Source organism: Protomyctophum parallelum (genome assembly GCF_964188405.1).
Source record: "Protomyctophum parallelum genome assembly, chromosome: 6".
Classification (NCBI taxonomy): Eukaryota; Metazoa; Chordata; class Actinopteri; order Myctophiformes; family Myctophidae; genus Protomyctophum; species Protomyctophum parallelum.
In genome coordinates this window covers 47613479-47636835 of record NC_139701.1, presented here as the reverse complement: position 1 = coordinate 47636835, position 23357 = coordinate 47613479, and the positions used below count along the sequence as shown (strand labels likewise).

The 23357-nt window shown below is 45.4% G+C and overlaps 1 protein-coding gene across 1 annotated transcript in view; it reads left to right on the top strand.

Moving 5' to 3' along the window:
* b4galt6 (UDP-Gal:betaGlcNAc beta 1,4- galactosyltransferase, polypeptide 6) overlaps positions 1–23357 on the top strand; it is a gene marked incomplete at its 3' end in the record, with an annotated part of 51717 nt that overhangs the window by 25193 nt on the left and 3167 nt on the right. The window contains exons 7-9 of the mRNA XM_083767264.1: positions 4005–4192; positions 9475–9597; positions 11221–11322. Coding sequence (XP_083623390.1) covers positions 4005–4192; positions 9475–9597; positions 11221–11322 — 413 coding nt within the window. The remainder of the gene's footprint in view (positions 1–4004; positions 4193–9474; positions 9598–11220; positions 11323–23357) is intronic.

The following is a 23357-nucleotide window of genomic DNA, read 5'->3' as shown; positions in this document are numbered from 1 at the left end:
ACCTACTACGTCATCGAACAGGTGACACACTCCATTACATCACCTATTACGTCATCGAACAGGTGACACACTCCATTACATCACCTACTATGTCATCAAACAGGTGACATACTCCATTACATCACATACTACGTCATCAAACAGGTGACACACTCCATTACATCACCTACTACGTCATCAAACAGGTGACATACTCCATTGCATCACCTACTACGTCATCGAACAGGTGACACACTCCATTACATCACCTATTACGTCATCGAACAGGTGACACACTAAAGCAATACAATTTAAAATTTAGACAATTTAGGCATTTAGCAGACGCTCTTAATCCAGAGCGACTTACATTAAGCAAGAACAAAAAGCATGGGAATACATCACAAAAAAGCATTTATCATGAAACATGCGTAAGCTAAGAAAGTAACAGTGTAATATCTATATTATGAGACTATACATATAAACTATATATATATATATATACTACTATGTTATACATATGTACTATGGCGTGCTATGACTATATACAATGCCAGCACCTGCTCCAATATAGGCCTAAATCAAACTTTATTTATATAGCACATTTAAAACAATAAAAGCTGACCAAAGTGCTGTAGGCCTACAGGCTGAAAGAAGTGGAGCATCACCATCGGCGCACAAAGAAAAACATAATTAAAAGAAAAAACACAGGCAAATAGGCTACATAATTACAATAATACGATCAGGTGCAATTAAATGCCAAAGAGAAAAGGTGTTTTGGTCTGGGTCTGTAGGAGCTGCTCTGCTGCATGGGAGTTCACAGTGATGGAACAGGTCAGTCTTCAGACAAGAAAAAAAAAAAGATATCGCTGGCAACGGCAAAATCAATTCTCCGCATCGCCAAAATAAATCTATAGGCCTAGTTTCATTTGTGCCATTATACTCAGCCAATATGCACAACGCAGCGCATGAGATTACAGATCTTTGAATTTTCGGTGCGCGCACTGAGCGCACTCACCATGTGAATCCAAGCAGGTCCTCACAAGTATAATGTAGCCTACACCGCCAGGCTCCACAAGGTTCTCAGCGCAATGGTGCGTCGATAAAAGTTGAGATTTTATAGTGGCATTATTCAGGCAATACTCAACAGATTGTTATAATTCCATGTGATCTATAATCTGTGAAGTTTATATTTTCATGTGGGTGTAAGTAATGTTTTTATATGACTTATAAAACATGGTAGCCTATATTTAATGTCCACTGAGCTGTGGTGCGCTTCCTTGTTTTTAACACGGGGAAAGAGGCGTTGCGAGGTGCTGCGAGGCGCAAGCATGGCTCGCGGACCAAATGGGGCCGTCTCGCGGACCAAAAGCGGACGCTTTTTTTTTAATGACTATTCGATTCAAAATGTAAAAATCGATTCCCGTGCGTATCGATTGAACGTCGATTAATCGATTTTTTTGGGTCAGCCCTAATGCAATTATAGTGCTATCTACATAACATGCTATAAGTCTGTATCAAATGCTATCTAAGTCTACAGAAATGCTATCTAAGGGGGTAGGGTAAGTGCTATGGGCCATGATGGAGTCTGAAAAGGTGGGTTTTCAGACTACGGCGGAAGATTGGGAGTGATGCTGCAGTTCTGACTGCAATGGGAAGCCACGAGAGGTCTCAGGTTACCGGGTATTTTACAATGGCTGGGGGCGTAGGCAGTCTTCTACCCTCTCAGCCAGTGTAAAATACCCGGTAAGCTGGGGCCTCGAGTGGCTTATTGCTTTTCTAAAACGGTTACAAACATTTACAAACAGCAATATTAACCTAATAAAACTATTACATTCACAAAAGTAGCTACGCTTTGCGCCCACCAGAGCGAGCCACATCACTTCCTTGTTTTGCTCGGCAAAGTAGGCTATGTGACGGGAGAATAGCGCTCGATGTCTTCACGGTGCCGCCTGGTGCCTCACAGTCATATGAGCCGGGCGGTGCTTAGACGCCCCAGCACGGCATGGGTTTGTAAGGCAATCGAGCGCTCCCCTTCCCCAGTTCAGCTACAGAGATGTGGAATCAGCTGGGAATGATATAAAGTGATTGAAGGCGTGGGTTATCGGTGAAATTTACAACGGTCACGTGACGGTAACCAGCCAATCGGAATCAAGTATTGGGACTAATCGTTTTAGAATTAATTATATCACCTACTACTAGTGTGTAATACGTTACCTTTTACCCATCCAACTTTGAAAAATTACGTCACCATCAACAGCCAATTATAACCACGCATTCCATATATACATGACACCTTTGGTCCAGCCCACCACAGTACCTGCGCGCTCTGCTTGCACACTAGTAGGCCATTTACTGTATGGCCTACTTGTGTGCAAGGGGGTGCAATGGTGCATACTTAGTTTAGACTAGTCATTGGTTAGACATGGGTTAAGGGTTATGTTTAGGTGTGCTGTCCCGTGGGAGGTTAGGTTTAGTTTAGACTAGTCATTGGTTAGACATAGGTTAAAGGGATTGTGACATTTAAAAGAATTTTTTGTAGATTTTTTGGCTTTTTTGGCTTTTCTTGACATCAATTTCACAAAAAAAAAAACGAAGTTTGAACATTCAGTGTATTCTCTGCTGTCTGGACTTTTGTGAATAATTATGCAAAAATGTCTCATCTGGTTGGACGGCAGAGATATACGTAGATCTCCGCTAAACCTCCGCCCCCTCCCCTCTGCTCCCTGCCTAGTGCCTACCCTCTCTTCTTCGCTTCCTCATTGTGATCGCGACTTTGTTTCTTTGTAATACTTACTAATAATGGCTTCTAGAGAAAAATCAATCTGCTCTGTTGTTGGCTGTGTCAATCAACACAAGTCCTTACACTGGATACCAACTGGCCTAGATGACTCTTTTATTTTTGACGACGTTCCTTACTTCCTACCACGTTGTCAAAGAAGCGCATCTTGGGTTGACAGGAAAGGGGGAATTACCGACATCTACAGGCTAAAATAATGTGTTTTTCCATGGCTTCTCAGGATGAACTTTACACATGCACAAAAACTCGTGTCAAGAAATACTGGAGTGGAGTTGAGTGTTCAAACTTTTTAGACACGTTTGAAGGACCATGGCCAAGACTTTTAATGTTGTTAAAATTATGTTATAAATCATGTCATAATACCTTTAAGGGTTATGTTTAGGTGTGCTGCCCCGTGGGAGGTTATAGGTCTAGTGTGAGGGTTTGAGATAGGTTGTAGTTGTAGGACTAATGACTGGTCTAACCAATGACTAGTCTAAACCAGAAACTGTCTAAACTAAGTACTAAGCACCCGTGTGCAAGTTGGCACTCGGCAGAGTGCAGTTCTAGTTATTGAATGTGTTTATATAGTGTGAAAAGGCTTTTGGCACTCCTCCTCCTCCTCCTGCTGGAGAGACAGGTATGTGTCCCTGGGATTGGATCAGGCTGCTGTTATGCATTATCCTTCAACAACGATGTTTGTGTATATAATAGTTTAGCCATTGTTCACAGGCCGCTCGTACTTCACCAGTGTCACAGGGCAACTTCAGCCTGTTTCTTTTTCGCTACATTTGCAGAGTAAACATGTACAGAAACGTTCACATTTCTTAAAATACACATTCTAACATTAGAATGTGTCGTTCAATAAAAAGCATTTTAATAATAATTGTCTGATAAATAATAGTCGTCATAATATGACTACTATTATTTATCATATCCATATCCATATGTTATATGGAGGAGGCGGTGTGGTGATCTGTATCCTACTCGTGAGCTGTATCCTGAAACGATTCCTTGTTGACTTTCCCCAAGCTGGTGCCTCTACTATTGTTTGTGTTCAGGAATATCTTCTTAAATGTGAAGGCAAATAAAGATGTTAAATGTTGTGTGCGTGTGCGTGTGTGTGTGTGTGTGTGCCTGCCTGCGTGTCTGTGCGCCTGCCTGCCTGTGTGTGTGTGTGTGTGTGTGTGTGTGTGTGTGTGTGCCTGCCTGCGTGTGCCTGTGTGTGTGTGCGCCTGTGTGTGCGCAGACGGGCAGCCAGCCCTTCAACCGGGCCATGCTGTTCAACGTGGGGTTCCTGGAGGCCATGAAGGATCTGGACTGGGACTGCCTGGTGTTCCACGACGTCGACCACATCCCCGAGAACGACCGCAACTACTACGGCTGTGGAGCCATGCCGAGACACTTCGCCGCCAAGCTCGACAAGTACATGTACATGTGAGTACAGTAACCCTAAGTATATGTACATGAGTCCTATAACCCTATAAGTGCATGCGAGTAGAGATGTCCCGATACTGTATCGGTATCAGAAAAGTATCGGATCGGCCATATTCGTCATATCAGTATCTGCAAATATGCCAGTCTAACCAGCGATCCGACACAGGGGTAAGGGGTTGACACTATGCCAGTCTAACCAGTGATCCCACACAGGGGTAAGGGGGTTGACACTATGCCAGTCTAACCAGTGATCCCACACAGGGGTAAGGAAGGGGTCGACACTATGCCAGTCTAACCAGTGATCCCACACAGGGGTAAGGGGTCGACACTATGCCAGTCTAACCACCGATCCCACACAGGGGTAAGGGGTCGACACTATGCCAGTCTAACCAGCGATCCGACACAGGGGTAAGGGGTCGACACTATGCCAGTCTAACCAGTGATCCCACACAGGGGTAAGGGGGTTGACACTATGCCAGTCTAACCAGTGATCCGACACAGGGGTAAGGGGTTGACACTATGCCAGTCTAACCAGCGATCTGACACAGGGGTAAGGAAGGGGTTGACACTATGCCAGTCTAACCAGTGATCCGACACAGGGCTAAGGGGTTGACACTATGCCAGTCTAACCAGTGATCCGACACAGGGGTAAGGGGTTGACACTATGCCAGTCTAACCAGCGATCCGACACAGGGGTAAGGGGTCGACACTATGCCAGTCTAACCAGTGATCCCACACAGGGGTAAGGGGTCGACACTATGCCAGTCTAACCAGTGATCCGACACAGGGGTAAGGAGTTGACACTATGCCAGTCTAACCAGCGATCCCACACAGGGGTAAGAGGTCGACACTATGCCAGTCTAACCAGTGATCCCACACAGGGGTAAGGGGTTGACACTATGGCAGGTAAATAAAATGTAGGGTTCATTGTGTGACCTGTTAAATCTTACAGTGGAGGTGTTACGCGGCGTGCGCGTGATATCGTTTAAAACCTTAAATATAACGGTGTCCCACCACAGATCAGATCAGTGTAACGCTCCTTCTGACTCAGTGCTGTTCACGTTGTTACCACCGGGGGTCGTAAACCATCCGGCCTCGTCGACAAGAGATGCGGCAGAAACACCCCCCCCCCTCACCTCCCCCCCCCCCCCCCCCCCCCCCCCCCCCCACCGTGTTGTAATTGTTTTATATTCTTTGCCCAACGTCGGAAGAAACACTTGAAGAAATTGGACTGTCGGTTTTGAGGTGAGGCGAGGTGTGTGCGTTGAGGCGAGGTGTGTGCGTTGAGGCGAGGTGTGTGCGTTGAGGCGAGGTGTGTGCGTTGACCGCAGTCCTGCAGACAAACAAGACGAGACGATGTGTTCACAGAAAACGCACGCACATACGCACGCATGAACGCACGCACGCACATACGCACGCAAGGCACGCATGCACGCACGCACAGCGTCTTGGCTGCAGACTGCTTGGGTTTAATGGGGATGACTTTATTGACGTTGATGCCTTTACCGTAACTCCTGCACCACCGCGGTGAGGTGACTCACTCTCTCTCTCTTTCCCCCATCCCTCCCTCTTTGTAGTCTCTCTCTCGCTCTCGCTCTCTCTCTCTCTCTCTCTCTCTCTCTCTCTCTCCGTGCAGAGTCTCATACTAGCTTCTTAGCTATTTCTGTAGCGAGCGACTATTGACCCTTCAGAGAGGGGGGGGGGGGGGGGTAGATAAAGAGTGCTGGGTTGTGCCCCGGAAATAGCTGATCTACAAGCTCGAGCTTGTAGATCTGCTATTTTTGTCTAAAAGTGCCCTCGAGACGGTTTTAGCGTCAACTCCTTGCAACCATTTGGACCCAAGGAGTTGCATGGTGACCCTTTGGTGTGGTTAGGGCTATAAGACTCCTAACCTCCTAACCGCTCACATGAACAGGTTCAACAGGTGGGACAAAGGTTTCAAACAAGAACTCAAATTTTGTATTTATATTTAGTTTTAAGTTCAACAGATAGAGTCCTGACATCACTGTGGAAACATATCTCCTGCATCACTGATTGCAGTGATGTAGAAGATATTTATTTTTCAGTTGAACATTTCTTATAGTTTCATTTGGTATAACAGTTTAATTTCTTAGAATTTTTTTCTTAGAATCTTAGAATGCGTCGTATAAGAACTCTGTTCCAAAAACAAACGAAGCAGCCTCGCGATTCTGTCAGGTGTGTAACTCTGTGCTGTGTTGTTCATGATATTGAGTTACATTTGTGACCAGATTTGACTGCCATCGCGCAAATTCCAGCTTTTCACCAGAGGAGAAAAACTTTTTTTTTTTTTATGAGTTTATAGCACAGGCTGACTCCTCACATACTAGAGCATGTCTGAAATAAGTGTCAGAGCTGAAATTGACATGTAAATATGAAATAAATACCCAAACATGTAGCTACTAGCTAGGTTGTAACAATCTGCCTTTTGATTAGAAAGGAAAACTATTAAAGCGCAAATAACATGCATTTTAAAACTGCTTTTAATATTTAATAATCATATTGTCTATGTCCCTCAAAGTTATTTCTAATGGTTTGAGCCTCAATCACCACTCTGATATAACCAGGCCTTGGCAATTCTTTCTGGACTTTGAAAGCAGTTTTAGCTGCAGTACCACACTGTCCTGAGGTGGAGAGGGTGCTGATATGCAGATTATTTAATATTTGAGTCATTATAATACTCATGCTAGATAAAACCAGGCTTGTTTCCATTCCATGCCAGCTTGGAAAATCAACAATGGTGGACATTGTAAACAAAGTGGAAATGCAAATTTGCAACTGAAGACTGAAGAAAAGGAGGAATTATACAAAGTAGGGTGACATTGATGACATCATGATGAGACCAAAATCAGTCGAGCTGTTTCTGAGAGCAATTTCCATTAAAACACCCATATGATATGAAAGCCTGATTGTTCAAAATTGGTTATTTGTGGGGATAGAAAACACACATTGGAGCCCCAAAAACACAAAAGAAATTGAAAAAGTTGAATTTTATGTTATAGGTCCTTTAACTAAAGGAAAAAGACGGGATCGGTAGGTTTTTAGCTTAATGAAACTCACGTATTGAATAACTAAATGAATCAATCGGGCAATACAACACACTTGCTTCTGACCCTATACCAAAATAATAAACACACAGAACAAATCAACACTCAATTCCCCAATCCCCTTTCAACCCAACAAAGTCCCAACGTCAGTTGTAAACAACAAACACAACAAGTTCGTCACGCGAGGCAGGCGCTCTGAATCACGAACGGTCCCGCGACCGTCCTCCTCTCAGTACGCTCCCACAGTATAGTTCCACAGATCCACATGAAGCGCACGTTCATCCATTGATATCCAACAGAACACGGATTTCTCTCACCCGCGATGCTCCTCGTTGACCGGCAGTTCATGCATGGACCCAGCTCCGATGACGCAGTCTCCCAACACGGCCGCTTACTCCATGCTCGGCTGAGCTCGACAGTTTGTTTGTTTAGGCTGCAGGTTGCTAGTAGTTAGTTACTTTAACTTCAACACCAAACACAGACCCTGGCGCCTCTGAGATCTCCTCCTCACACCCGTTCACACTAGTACACAGGTCTCCCCTCTTCCTGCACCACACCAAGGAAGCTCTGAGAAGGAAGTGAAGTGGTCACGTGACTGGGCTGCTCCATAACACTTTCATGGACACTTTCATGGGAGCCAAACTACCCGGAAGTTTGGCAGAATGCATTGGAGTCAATGAGAGCTCAGTGACCAGCTCATGAACAAACATTATTTATGAACAATTGAGACCTTTTGTAAAGTAATCACTTCTGGAAAATAACAGAACACATTATTGTCTGCTGTGTTGTTATTCAATGTGTACACTGTGTACTTTTTATAGAGGTATGATATCTCTATAAAAATAGAGATACCATAAAGTACAAAGTACATTTCTGAACGCACCAAGTATCACGAGACTTCCCACCGTTTCCTGTCTGGCAGCCAAATATTGCGATACTTCGGAGCCAGAAACGATACCTGCTGCTGTTTAGATCCTCAGATAAAATTATATACTGTGCACTCTGTGCACATCGAAAAGTAAGTGATTAGAAAACAACCTGTGATATGTCTTCTGTTATTTTCCAGAAGTGATTACTTTACAAAAGGTCTCAATTGTTCATGAATAATGTTTGTTATGAGCTGGTCCAGCCGGCTCCATTCACTGCCATGTATTCATTGCACTTCCTGTGTGAGTTTGGCTCCCATGAAAGTGTCCATGAAAGTGTCATGGCGCAGCCCAGTCACGTGACCACTTAACTTCCTTCTCAGAGCTTCCTTGCACCACACCCTCTATTTGTCAAGTGGCAGCAATCACTGTCATGCTAATCAGGCCCATTACCTCCCACATGAATTGGAAGTGCACATATCACAGGGTATCGCGTGTATTCATATCACACGTATACAATCACACACATTGGAAAAAGCAGATAATAATAATATAATGTGCATTTTTCACAAGGTGTAATGTTAGAGTCCACAGAAGACATGTAAATATGAAATAAATGCTTAAACATGTAGCTAGGTGTAATGTTAGAGACCACAGAACACATGTAAATATGAAATAAATGCTTAAACATGTAGCTAGGTGTAATGTTAGAGTCCACAGAAGACATGTAAATATGAAATAAATGCTTAAACATGTAGCTATAGTTGTAATGTTAGAGACCACAGAAGACATGTACATATGAAATAAATGCTTAAACATGTAGCTAGGTGTAATGTTAGACACCACAGAAGACATACATATGAAATAAATGCTTAAACATGTAGTTAGGTGTAATGTTAGAGTCCACAGAAGACATGTAAATATGAAATAAATGCTTAAACATGTAGCTAGGTGTAATGTTAGAGACCACAGAAGTGAACCTTTCAAGCCTCTTCTCTCAACTCTCTGTTTCTCTGCAAGACATTACTCTATAAGCCATATCTCCAAAACTGGTGGGTCAAACTGAACAACCAATATGTAAATTTGAAGCTATGATTCCCTGCTTTCATATAAAAAAATAAAAAATAAATCCAATGGCAGTCCCTCAGTCAAATGTAGTCACATTTGATAACCTCTGTGTCTGTAGATTGTATGTGGATATACTGTAGCTTTGGGTCAGCCAACATGTAAAAGTAGACAAAAGTGCCCATTTCCGCAAAATCAAGTGCCCATCGGCCACTTGCAGTGGTTCGTGTGTGTTTTTGTGCGTCTTGACTGTGTGTATAACCCACTGCTTCCTGTTTCCATGCAGACTTCCTTACAACGAGTTCTTCGGTGGTGTGAGCGGACTCACCGTGGACCAGTTCCGCAAAATCAACGGCTTTCCCAATGCATTCTGGGGCTGGGGAGGGGAGGACGACGATCTCTGGCACAGGTAATGCATTCTGGGGCTGGGGAGGACGACGACCTATGGCACAGGTGTGTTTTCATTCTGGGGCTGGGGAGGACGACGACGACCTATGGCATAGGTGTGTTTTCATTCTGGGGCTGGGGAGGACAGGACGACGACCTCTGGCACAGGTGTGTGTTTGTGTTTTCATTCTGGGGCTGGGGAGGACGACGACCTATGGCACAGGTGTGTGTTAGTGTTTTCAGTCTGGGGCTGGGGAGGACGACGACCTCTGGCACAGGTGTGTGTTTGTGTTTTCATTCTGGGTCTGGGGAGGACGACGACCTCTGGCACAGGTGTGTGTTTTCATTCTGGGGCTGGGGAGGGGAGGACGACGACCTCTGGCACAGGTGTGTGTGTGTGTTTTTGCATTGTTACTGTATGATGTCATTTTACTGTCGTAAAATGACACTTGGTTGTTTCCCCATGAACAGCCTGACGGTTGAGCTAACCGTCCGGTGGGTATTACTGTAGCAGCCGTACATAGCAGTACAACATTTTCTATCGCAATACGTTATGTATCAGAGTACACCTCCCAACCGCCTTTTCAGAATGTAAAAGAAGGGTAAAATCAGGCATTACGACGACATTAACACAATTTTTACATAAATCGTCCCTATACGTCATAAGGATTCCGAAAAACTGGTGCCTTGGACATAGCGACGTTCTAGTGACACGGGACGAGATAAGAATATTCAGAAATTTTCCTATTTTTTTTTTTTGCCATTTCGCTTTTCTCTTGCCGTATGCTAACGCTCTGTGCAACTATTAGCTTGTCATTGACTATTAGCTTGTCATTGTTAGCGCGGCGGAAAGAATGACTCGTATCTCCTAATCCAGGGCGCTCTCCGTGGTGATGAATGTATCGATATGCTGGCACTTCATTTCTGCTCCTCATCCGTCTCTCCCGCAAAATATGAACGCTTTTTGGAACATATATTGTATAAATTAAAACGATCGAGATGTGAGGTCACTTTGTAAAGTCAACTTTTTTAGGAAAGTGTTTCCGGTTCATGGCTTTCAGAGTAAAAGCGATCAGACAACTCTGGCACCCCGGAGCTTCTATTTTGATGCACTTCCGGCACTAAAAGTGAATTCCATACTAGAAGGCTTTCTTAACTTTACCTGTAGTTGTTACGTCCTCACCAAAGAGGTCCAGGTGTTATTTGTAGTTGTTACGTCCTCACCAAAGAGGTCCAGGTGTTATTTTGTGCAAAAGTGCATTATTGGCTATTTGACCTACAGTACCATAAGCCCTCAATGGGGGTTGGGTTTCTGTGCTAATTTGCTTATTTCCATCGAAATAAGTAGTAAAGTGTGCCGCTTGGGATACTATTTACATTATGAAGAGAGGATATATATATATATTTAAAAAAAATTAGCACTGGAAATAAGCGAATTAGCACAACACCCCATCACCATGTTTTGTTCTTACTTACTGTAAATCGCTCTGGATTAAGAGAGTGTGTGTGTGTGTGTGTGTGTGTGTGTGTGTGTGTGTGTGTGTGTGTGTGTGTGTGTGTGTGTGTGTGTGTGTGTGTGTGTGTGTGTGTGTGTGTGTGTGTGTGTGTGTGTGTGTGTGTGTGTGTGTGTGTGTGTCCTCCTCAGAGTGCATTACGCGGGGCTGAACGTGACGCGGCCGGAGGGAGAGATGGGGAAGTACAAGTCAATTCCACACCACCACCGAGGAGAGGTGCAGTTCCTAGGACGGTACGTCTGACCAACGTTATGATAATGATTGAAAAAAAAGAAAAAAATGCAAAGTGTGGTTGCCGCAGTCTCTTACATAGGCCCTCCCACTAACGTTGCTAGCCAATTACAATTTCAAGTCACACATGTGATCATGTGTAAGTAAGTAAGGGGATTTATGCCCGCACGTTTTTGCGAGAAATGGTTAACGTTTTGGCATTTGCGGTGCCCCCTGTAGATGGAAATGGAATTGCTTTTGGCTTTGGGTTGATTAAACCACCCCGTATAGAGGTATAATTATCAAAGTATTTCTATTATCTGGGGAAATGAATGTAACCCCATATGATGATTAATCTAAAATAGAACATCTAGGTATGGGGTTACTTATTCAGGTTCAGCTGATATCTGTGAGCTTGTAGATAAGCTGTGTATGGTTAATTGCTTCTCCGTTGGTGGTAGGATCCTCTCCTATAAAGGGGAGACTGCAGGCAGAGCTAGTGAGTTATGCTCTGGCAGGCATCATGCTGACAGCCCAGTGAGAGAGCTGCTATAAGGCCCATGTCATGGGCATAGCCTAGTGCAGTTTGGTTATTTTTCCTTTGTCCTACGTTGTGCGTTTAAGCAATAAGCCACGAGAGGTCTCAGGTTACCGGGTATTTTACACTGGCTGGGAGCGTAGGCAGACCCGACGCGCAGCGGAGGGTCTTCTACCCTCCAGCCAGTACTTCATTAGACACCCTGGAGTCGTTTTGATGTGCATATGGTGTATTAACTTTGTATTTAGGGTTTCTTCCTGGAGGCTGAACCCTTGACAGACAAACGGAGCCAATGAAGTAAAAAAAGTAAAAAAGAATTACAACTGTAACAGCAGATTACAATTATAATTGTATCGTGCAGGCACAAAATTAACTTGGGTGGTGGTGCAGGGTTGGTTTTGGTTATGGAACCTGTCCATAGCCATGGACAGGTTCCCCTTAAGCCCAGTCATAGCCACAGACAGGTTCCCCTTAAGCCCAGTCATAGCCACAGACAGGTTCCCCTTAAGCCCAGTCATAGCCACAGACAGGTTCCCCTTAAGCCCAGTCATAGCCATGGACAGGTTCCCCTTAAGCCCAGTCATAGCCACGGACAGGTTCCCCTTAAGCCCAGTCATAGCCACAGACAGGTTCCCCTTAAGCCCAGTCATAGCCATGGACAGGTTCCCCTTAAGCCCAGTCATAGCCATGGACAGGTTCCCCTTAAGCCCAGTCATAGCCACAGACAGGTTCCCCTTAAGCCCAGTCATAGCCATGGACAGGTTCCCCCTAAGCCCAGTCATAGCCACGGACAGGTTCCCCCTAAGTCCAGTCATAGCCACGGACAGGTTCCCCCTAAGCCCAGTCATAGCCACAGACAGGTCCCCCCTATGCCCAGTCATAGCCACAGACAGGTTCCCCCTAAGCTCCCCTCGAAATCTGAGAAATCTTCCGGTAGATCAGGCCGCCGCCTAGGCCAGTTAGCAGCCAGCCTGCCACCATGAAGCCAAAGATCCAGATGTCCTCGATGTCTTCCACCGTCAGCACGGAGAGACATGGGAGGCCCCACGTTTGCAGATAAGGGTCTCTGACATAACCAGCAGGATAAGAACCTGCTGTGCAAGTCGGCTCCCCCAGCACCGGAGTGCCTGTCCGAAAAGATTTTGTCGAAAGCGCTCAAAGACCAGCTAATTGGTTCCATGTTTGGTCAGAGATTCAGACGAGAGTCAGTGTAGAGAGAGACACGCAGTAGAGTCAGTGTAGAGAGAGACACACAGTAGAGTCAGTGTAGAGAGAGACACACAGTAGAGTCAGTGTAGAGAGAGACACACAGTAGAGTCAGTGTAGAGAGAGACACACAGTAGAGTCAGTGTAGAGAGAGACACGCAGTAGAGTCAGTGTAGAGAGAGACACACAGTAGAGTCAGTGTAGAGAGAGACACACAGTAGAGTCAGTGTAGAGAGAGACACGCAGTAGAGTCAGTGTAGAGAGAGACACGCAGTAGAGTCAGTGTAGAGAGAGACACGCAGTAGAGTCAGTGTAGAGAGAGACACGCAGTAGAGTCAGTGTAGAGAGAGACACGCAGTAGAGTCAGTGTAGAGAGAGACACGCAGTAGAGTCAGTGTAGAGAGAGACACGCAGTAGAGTCAGTGTAGAGAGAGACACGCAGTAGAGTCAGTGTAGAGAGAGACACACAGTAGAGTCAGTGTAGAGAGAGACACACAGTAGAGTCAGTGTAGAGAGAGACACACCGTAGAGTCAGTGTAGAGAGAGACACGCAGTAGAGTCAGTGTAGAGAGAGAGACACGCAGTAGAGTCAGTGTAGAGAGAGACACACAGTAGAGTCAGTGTAGAGAGAGACACGCAGTAGAGTCAGTGTAGAGAGAGACACACAGTAGAGTCAGTGTAGAGAGAGACACGCAGTAGAGTCAGTGTAGAGAGAGAGACACGCAGTAGAGTCAGTGTAGAGAGAGACACGCAGTAGAGTCAGTGTAGAGAGAGAGACACGCAGTAGAGTCAGTGTAGAGAGAGACACGCAGTAGAGTCAGTGTAGAGAGAGAGACACGCAGTAGAGTCAGTGTAGAGACACACGCAGTAGAGTCAGTGTAGAGAGAGACACGCAGTAGAGTCAGTGTAGAGAGAGACACACAGTAGAGTCAGTGTAGAGACACACGCAGTAGAGTCAGTGTAGAGAGAGAGACACGCAGTAGAGTCAGTGTAGAGAGAGACACACAGTAGAGTCAGTGTAGAGAGAGACACGCAGTAGAGTCAGTGTAGAGAGAGAGACACGCAGTAGAGTCAGTGTAGAGAGAAACACGCAGTAGAGTCAGTGTAGAGAGAGACACGCAGTAGAGTCAGTGTAGAGAGAGACACGCAGTAGAGTCAGTGTAGAGAGAGACACGCAGTAGAGTCAGTGTAGAGAGAGACACGCAGTAGAGTCAGTGTAGAGAGAAACACGCAGTAGAGTCATTGTAGAGAGAGACACGCAGTAGAGTCAGTGTAGAGAGAGACACGCAGTAGAGTCAGTGTAGAGAGAGACACGCAGTAGAGTCAGTGTAGAGAGAGACACGCAGTAGAGTCAGTGTAGAGAGAGAGACACGCAGTAGAGTCAGTGTAGAGAGAGACACGCAGTAGAGTCAGTGTAGAGAGAGACACGCAGTAGAGTCAGTGTAGAGAGAGACACACAGTAGAGTCAGTGTAGAGACACACGCAGTAGAGTCAGTGTAGAGAGAGACACACAGTAGAGTCAGTGTAGAGAGAGACACACAGTAGAGTCAGTGTAGAGAGAGAGACACGCAGTAGAGTCAGTGTAGAGAGAGACACGCAGTAGAGTCAGTGTAGAGAGAGACACGCAGTAGAGTCAGTGTAGAGAGAGACACGCAGTAGAGTCAGTGTAGAGAGAGACACACAGTAGAGTCAGTGTAGAGAGAGACACGCAGTAGAGTCAGTGTAGAGAGAGACACGCAGTAGAGTCAGTGTAGAGAGAGAGACACAGTAGAGTCAGTGTAGAGAGAGAGACACGCAGTAGAGTCAGTGTAGAGAGAGAGACACGCAGTAGAGTCAGTGTAGAGAGAGAGACACGCAGTAGAGTCAGTGTAGAGAGAGACACACAGTAGAGTCATTGTAGAGAGAGACACACAGTAGAGTCATTGTAGAGAGAGACACGCAGTAGAGTCAGTGTAGAGAGAGACACGCAGTAGAGTCAGTGTAGAGAGAGACACGCAGTAGAGTCATTGTAGAGAGAGACACACAGTAGAGTCAGTGTAGAGAGAGACACGCAGTAGAGTCAGTGTAGAGAGACACACAGTAGAGTCATTGTAGAGAGAGACACACAGTAGAGTCAGTGTAGAGAGAGACACGCAGTAGAGTCATTGTAGAGAGAGACACGCAGTAGAGTCAGTGTAGAGAGAGACACGCAGTAGAGTCAGTGTAGAGAGAGACACACAGTAGAGTCAGTGTAGAGAGAGACACGCAGTAGAGTCAGTGTAGAGAGAGACACGCAGTAGAGTCAGTGTAGAGAGAGACACGCAGTAGAGTCAGTGTAGAGAGAGACACGCAGTAGAGTCAGTGTAGAGAGAGACACGCAGTAGAGTCAGTGTAGAGAGAGACACGCAGTAGAGTCAGTGTAGAGAGAGACACGCAGTAGAGTCATTGTAGAGAGAGACACGCAGTAGAGTCAGAGTAGAGAGAGACACGCAGTAGAGTCAGTGTAGAGAGAGAGACACGCAGTAGTCAGTGTAGAGAGAGACACGCAGTAGAGTCAGTGTAGAGAGAGAGACACGCAGTAGAGTCAGTGTAGAGAGAGACACGCAGTAGAGTCAGTGTAGAGAGAGACACGCAGTAGAGTCATTGTAGAGAGAGACACACAGTAGAGTCAGTGTAGAGAGAGACACGCAGTAGAGTCAGTGTAGAGAGAGACACGCAGTAGAGTCAGTGTAGAGACACACGCAGTAGAGTCAGTGTAGAGAGAGACACGCAGTAGAGTCAGTGTAGAGACACACGCAGTAGAGTCAGTGTAGAGAGAGACACGCAGTAGAGTCAGTGTAGAGAGAGACACGCAGTAGAGTCAGTGTAGAGAGAGACACGCAGTAGAGTCAGTGTAGAGAGAGAGACACGCAGTAGAGTCAGTGTAGAGAGAGAGACACGCAGTAGAGTCAGTGTAGAGAGAGACACGCAGTAGAGTCAGTGTAGAGAGAGACACGCAGTAGAGTCAGTGTAGAGAGAGACACGCAGTAGAGTCAGTGTAGAGAGAGACACGCAGTAGAGTCAGTGTAGAGAGAGACACACAGTAGAGTCAGTGTAGAGAGAGACACACAGTAGAGTCAGTGTAGAGAGAGACACACAGTAGAGTCAGTGTAGAGAGAGACACGCAGTAGAGTCAGTGTAGAGAGAGACACACACACAGTAGAGTCAGTGTAGAGAGAGACACGCAGTAGAGTCAGTGTAGAGAGAGACACACAGTAGAGTCAGTGTAGAGAGAGACACACAGTAGAGTCGGTGTAGAGAGAGACACGCAGTAGAGTCAGTGTAGAGAGAGACACGCAGTAGAGTCAGTGTAGAGAGAGACACGCAGTAGAGTCAGTGTAGAGAGAGACACACAGTAGAGTCAGTGTAGAGAGAGACACACAGTAGAGTCGGTGTAGAGAGAGACACGCAGTAGAGTCAGTGTAGAGAGAGACACGCAGTAGAGTCAGTGTAGAGAGAGACACGCAGTAGAGTCAGTGTAGAGAGAGACACGCAGTAGAGTCATTGTAGAGAGAGACACGCAGTAGAGTCAGTGTAGAGAGAGACACGCAGTAGAGTCAGTGTAGAGAGAGACACGCAGTAGAGTCGGTGTAGAGAGAGACACGCAGTAGAGTCAGTGTAGAGAGAGACACGCAGTAGAGTCAGTGTAGAGAGAGACACACAGTAGAGTCAGTGTAGAGAGAGACACGCAGTAGAGTCAGTGTAGAGAGAGACACACAGTAGAGTCAGTGTAGAGAGAGACACGCAGTAGAGTCAGTGTAGAGAGAGACACGCAGTAGAGTCAGTGTAGAGAGAGACACGCAGTAGAGTCAGTGTAGAGAGAGACACACAGTAGAGTCAGTGTAGAGAGAGACACGCAGTAGAGTCAGTGTAGAGAGAGACACGCAGTAGAGTCGGTGTAGAGAGAGACACGCAGTAGAGTCAGTGTAGAGAGAGACACGCAGTAGAGTCAGTGTAGAGAGAGACACACAGAGTCAGTGTAGAGAGAGACACGCAGTAGAGTCAGTGTAGAGAGAGACACACAGTAGAGTCAGTGTAGAGAGAGACACGCAGTAGAGTCAGTGTAGAGAGAGACACGCAGTAGAGTCAGTGTAGAGAGACACACACAGTAGAGTCAGTGTAGAGAGAGACACGCAGTAGAGTCAGTGTAGAGAGAGACACACAGTAGAGTCAGTGTAGAGACACACGCAGTAGAGTCAGTGTAGAGAGAGAGACACGCAGTAGAGTCAGTGTAGAGAGAGACACACAGTAGAGTCAGTGTAGAGAGAGACACGCAGTAGAGTCAGTGTAGAGAGAGACACACAGTAGAGTCAGTGTAGAGAGAGACACGCAGTAGAGTCAGTGTAGAGAGAGACACACAGTAGAGTCGGTGTAGAGAGAGACACGCAGTAGAGTCAGTGTAGAGAGAGACACGCAGTAGAGTCAGTGTAGAGAGAGACACACAGTAGAGTCAGTGTAGAGAGAGACACGCAGTAGAGTCAGTGTAGAGAGAGACACGCAGTAGAGTCAGTGTAGAGAGAGACACACAGTAGAGTCAGTGTAGAGAGAGACACGCAGTAGAGTCAGTGTAGAGAGAGACACACAGTAGAGTCAGTGTAGAGAGAGACACGCAGTAGAGTCAGTGTAGAGAGAGACACGCAGTAGAGTCAGTGTAGAGAGAGACACGCAGTAGAGTCAGTGTAGAGAGAGACACGCAGTAGAGTCAGTGTAGAGAGAGACACGCAGTAGAGTCAGTGTAGAGAGAGACACGCAGTAGAGTCAGTGTAGAGAGAGACACGCAGTAGAGTCAGTGTAGAGAGAGACACACAGTAGAGTCAGTGTAGAGAGAGACACGCAGTAGAGTCAGTGTAGAGAGAGACACACAGTAGAGTCAGTGTAGAGAGAGACACGCAGTAGAGTCAGTGTAGAGAGAGACACACAGTAGAGTCAGTGTAGAGAGAGACACACAGTAGAGTCAGTGTAGAGAGAGACACGCAGTAGAGTCAGTGTAGAGAGAGAGACGCGCAGTAGAGTCAGTGTAGAGAGAGACACACAGTAGAGTCAGTGTAGAGAGAGACACGCAGTAGAGTCAGTGTAGAGAGAGACACACAGTAGAGTCAGTGTAGAGAGAGACACGCAGTAGAGTCAGTGTAGAGAGAGAGACACGCAGTAGAGTCAGTGTAGAGAGAGAGACACGCAGTAGAGTCAGTGTAGAGAGAGACACACAGTAGAGTCAGTGTAGAGAGAGACACGCAGTAGAGTCAGTGTAGAGAGAGACACACAGTAGAGTCAGTGTAGAGAGAGACACGCAGTAGAGTCAGTGTAGAGAGAGAGACACACAGTAGAGTCAGTGTAGAGAGAGACACGCAGTAGAGTCAGTGTAGAGAGAGAGAGACACACAGTAGAGTCAGTGTAGAGAGAGACACGCAGTAGAGTCAGTGTAGAGAGAGACACGCAGTAGAGTCAGTGTAGAGAGAGACACACAGTAGAGTCAGTGTAGAGAGAGACACACCGTAGCAGGGAATAGGCAGAGAGAGAGGGAGGGAGAGAGGGAGAGAGAATAAGAATGCGACCGCCTCCTTCAGAAGCAAGAGAAGTGTTGCTACCCGAGAGGATCAGGTCAAATAAAGACCTCCTACCGTACCTATCGTCTTCCTTGATTGGTCAACCCAGACCACCGGCTTCACGGATTGGTCAGACTTTGCGTTGCGTTTGTGCCTCTGAAACAAATATAAGTGAAGATGCAGAATATTCCGTGCTTTTACAAAGCAGGACTCGACCAATAGGATACCACTGACCAATAGGATACCATTGACCAATAGGATACCATTGACCAATAGGATACCACTGACCAATAGGATACCATTGAACAATAGGATACCATTGACCAATAGGATACCATTGACCAATAGGACTTATCTATCCTAGTGAGTAATGTTGTGCTGGAAGGAGCGTCTGAGAGGACCAGAGACAGCCATACAAAGTGCTGTGACAGTGAGACACTGTGTGTACTCCTTTGGAGGTGAGAAGAAGATTGATGTGAACGTCTTCAACACAAAGTCTTTGATCTGGAGGAAGTTGACCCCAGAGCCCTGTGGAACAGGAGAACGCCACCATGAGGTTCCCTCCGGGCGCCGGGGCCACACAGCTGTGCTGATTGAAGATACTGTCTACCTCTGGGGAGGATATCCTTACTGCAATGTGCTTTATGGATTTGATGTCGACGCCCACAGATGGTTCAAACCACAGGTTTCTGGGACCGTTCCAAAGGGGAGGTGGAACCACTCAGCCTGTGTTTTGGGGAAGGTCATGTATATTCATGGAGGATTAACCAAGACTGGATACACTAATGACATGTACAAGTTGGACACCACCACAATGGTCTGGACTGGACACAATGGTCTAATTAACACCAGAGGAACTCCACCTCCTGCTTCATCAGGTCACTCTGCTACCGTTATCGGGACAAAGATGTTTGTATTTGGAGGCTGTAGTCAGTACTACAACACCATCAGAGTGTTTGACACAGAGACCAACCACTGGCTGGACACACGTTCTACACAGCTTCTACCAGGAGGACGCAGGGATCATTCAGCCTTTACCTACAATGGAGAGCTGTACATATGTGGTGGTCCCGTAGGTAACAAGTACTTGCATGATCTGTGGAAATTCAGTCCAGAGACCTTCTCCTGGAAGAAGGTTGAGCCCAAGGGGAAACCCCCACGTAGGTTGAATAGGATGTGCTGTTGCATGGTGGGAGATCGTGTCATCCTCTTTGGAGGAGACAAAACACCAGGTGACCTGTATGTCTTAGACTTCAGTCCTAGCCTCAAGGCATTATGTAAGCTAGCGGTTATTCAGTACGGTCTGGAGCAGTCTGGACTCCCACACAACATCAGGTGGGAACTGGCAGCCATGACGAGCAACAGCAGCTGAGCAAACCAACACACACCTTAATAAAATGATAAACAACAATGACGTCAGATCAATTAACTGCTTACCATAGGGGGCGCTATAGGTGTAAAGTGCCAGACAAAATAAACTAAATAAGCTTAGACGACGAGCTCTGGTTGTCTTCCGTCTTGTACCGGAGGTAAAAGTCGACCATTTTCATGATGGTGTGATCTCAAATTAAGGGTCTCGTATCAAGCCGCAAATAAAAAAATATTTTTTTTTCCAGGAGGCCAAATTTCCATAGGAAGGTGAGTTTTGAGCGGCGCTAGCCCACACTATCAGCCCCTCCCCTAACCCCCCCCCCCCCTTTATCATACAACTACAGCTGTGGGTGTGGCTTCAGTTCAGGTGGATCACCACCCATCACCACCCACCACCAGGCAAACCAGGCATACTTAATGAACTGGTGGGCGTGTCCACATGAAAGCATGATTTTAACATATACTGTACACTTTTTGGATAATACTACCTGTAATAATACCTGATGTTCATGTTTTAGGGTGGAAAAAAATGGTGGCACTCCTTCTTTAACCTCTAAGACCCGCATTAATTTCTACTTGCAAAAAATAGATTTCAACCTTACTACTACTTTGTACTACTAGGACTAAGACTAAAAAATATGTTAAAAAAAATAAAAAATAAAGTTTGATGAAAAAGCTATAATAATTATATAATTATATAATAAATTAATAATTTACATTTGGGGGATATCTTTCACAATAATGAATAAAACATGTTCTAGACATTCTAATGATCACAAAAAAACATACATTACAATTATTGTACCTACTTTTATTAGGGTAAAGGTCAAAAGTCTTAGGTTAAAAAATGTTCAAAATTGCACAGAGTCCAGATACTTTTAATTTGTGTGAATTTCAGCCTCTGTGGGGGGTATTTATATGCAAATATCATGACCAATGGCATTGAAATGGCATTGCAATGAACATCACTGATGACGTTTAGGTGAAAAAAGAACAGAAAGAAAATATAATAATTTAGTAATTATTAATTAAAATAAAATTGTTGCTAAAAAGCAACGCTGGGTCTTAGAGGGTTAAGTGTCTAATCATAGCCATATTGAGATGTTTGGCGTGACTATTGTAGTAGTGACATGTTACTGTGCAGGTCCTGTGAGTGCACTGAGGCACATGCATCCCCCTTACAGTAGCACCTACTGTACTTGTTTCGCCCTGCACGAGACCAGCCTGTAATATATTATATTACAGCATACTTATGTATTGTTACTAAGTTGTAACCACGCATGCAGAGAACTACGGGCCCTATCTTGGACGCCGCCTTACCTCTTATAACTTAGCCATATTTTACTATTTTGAAAAAAAATGCATTATGTATTAAGTATTATGTTATACTTTAGCTATTGAAAAATAATAATAATAATATGGGGGGGAAATGGAGACAGCGCACCGCAGCAGTTAGGTAAACTTTATGTGAACGGGTTATGTCCCATTATGTGCAGCTTGAGGTTATGTTCCGTATATTATACAGCAATTTTAGTTTTAAAAGTTTTCCTTTGCCCGATTTATCTCAGTTGGTTCATGTATCTGACTGTTTCCAGTGGCTTTGAGACTGTTGTCTGTTTCCAGTGGCTTTGAGACTGTTGTCTGTTTCCAGTGGCTTTGAGACTGTTGTCTGTCTCCAGTGGCTTTGAGACTGTTGTCTGTTTCCAGTGACTTTGAGACTGTTGTCTGTTTCCAGTGGCTTTGAGACTGTTGTCTGTTTCCAGTGGCTTTGAGACTGTTGTCTGTTTCCAGTGGCTTTGAGACTGTTGTCTGTTTCCAGTGGCTTTGAGACTGTTGTCTGTTTCCAGTGGCTTTGAGACTGTTGTCTGTTTCCAGTGGCTTTGAGACTGTTGTCTGTTTCCAGTGGCTTTGAGACTGTTGTCTGTTTCCAGTGGCTTTGAGACTGTTGTCTGTCTCCAGTGGCTTTGAGACTGTTGTCTGTTTCCAGTGGCTTTGAGACTGTTGTCTGTCTCCAGTGGCTTTGAGACTGGTGTCTGTTTCCAGTGGCTTTGAGACTGTTTTCTGTCTCCAGTGGCTTTGAGACTGTTGTCTGTTTCCAGTGGCTTTGAGACTGTTGTCTGTCTCCAGTGGCTTTGAGACTGTTGTCTGTCTCCAGTGGCTTTGAGACTGTTGTCTGTCTCCAGTGGCTTTGAGGCTGTTGTCTGTCTCCAGTGGCTTTGAGGCTGTTGTCTGTTTCCAGTGGCTTTGAGACTGTTGTCTGTTTCCAGTGGCTTTGAGGCTGTTGTCTGTTTCCAGTGGCTTTGAGGCTGTTGTCTGTTTCCAGTGGCTTTGAGACTGTTGTCTGTCTCCAGTGGCTTTGAGACTGTTGTCTGTCTCCAGTGGCTTTGAGACTGTTGTCTGTTTCCAGTGGCTTTGAGACTGTTGTCTGTTTCCAGTGGCTTTGAGACTGTTGTCTGTTTCCAGTGGCTTTGAGACTGTTGTCTGTTTCCAGTGGCTTTGAGACTGTTGTCTGTTTCCAGTGGCTTTGAGACTGTTGTCTGTTTCCAGTGGCTTTGAGACTGTTGTCTGTTTCCAGTGGCTTTGAGACTGTTTCCAGTGGCTTTGAGACTGTTGTCTGTCTCCAGTGGCTTTGAGACTGTTGTCTGTCTCCAGTGGCTTTGAGACTGCGGCAGCATTAAGGAGAACTCCTCCTATCGCTGTGGCCCAGAGCTAGCTTCATGACATTTACTGTCTGTGGCTGAGCTGAACCTGTTAAGTGCTCACCTCTAAACCTCCCCTCCCATGTAAACTGTAACTGGATCCCGTCGGTACACAATAGGACTTTTGTCTATCAAACAAATTGTAGGTCTCGGGTATGGCAGCTCCTTTGTGTCGGCCATGACGCGTGTGTGAGGCTTCACACGCATGTAGCTAGGAGATGTGTGTGTGTGTGTGTGTGTGTGTGAGTGTGTGTGTGTGTGTGTGTGTGTGAGATAACACGAGGACAATGGACATTAGGAACCAGTGGTGGAATAAAGTAATCACATGATTTTACTGAAGTAAAATTATCGATACCACAATGTAGAAATACTCTGTGAGAAAAGTATTGGTGATGCACCAAATATTCGGATGCAGAAAATGGCTAAAAAAGCATTTTCGGCCTATTCGGTTTCGGCCCGAATAGGCAGAAAATATATCACTGAATAGTGTATGCAATTAATGCATTCAAAAGAGCATATTAATTATACAATGGCATACAGTAACATATCATATTAATTATGCAATGGCATACAGTAACATATATTAATTATGCAATGGCATACAGTAACATATATTAATTATGCAATGGCATACAGTAACATAGCATATTAATTATGCAATGGCATACAGTATAATCTGTGGC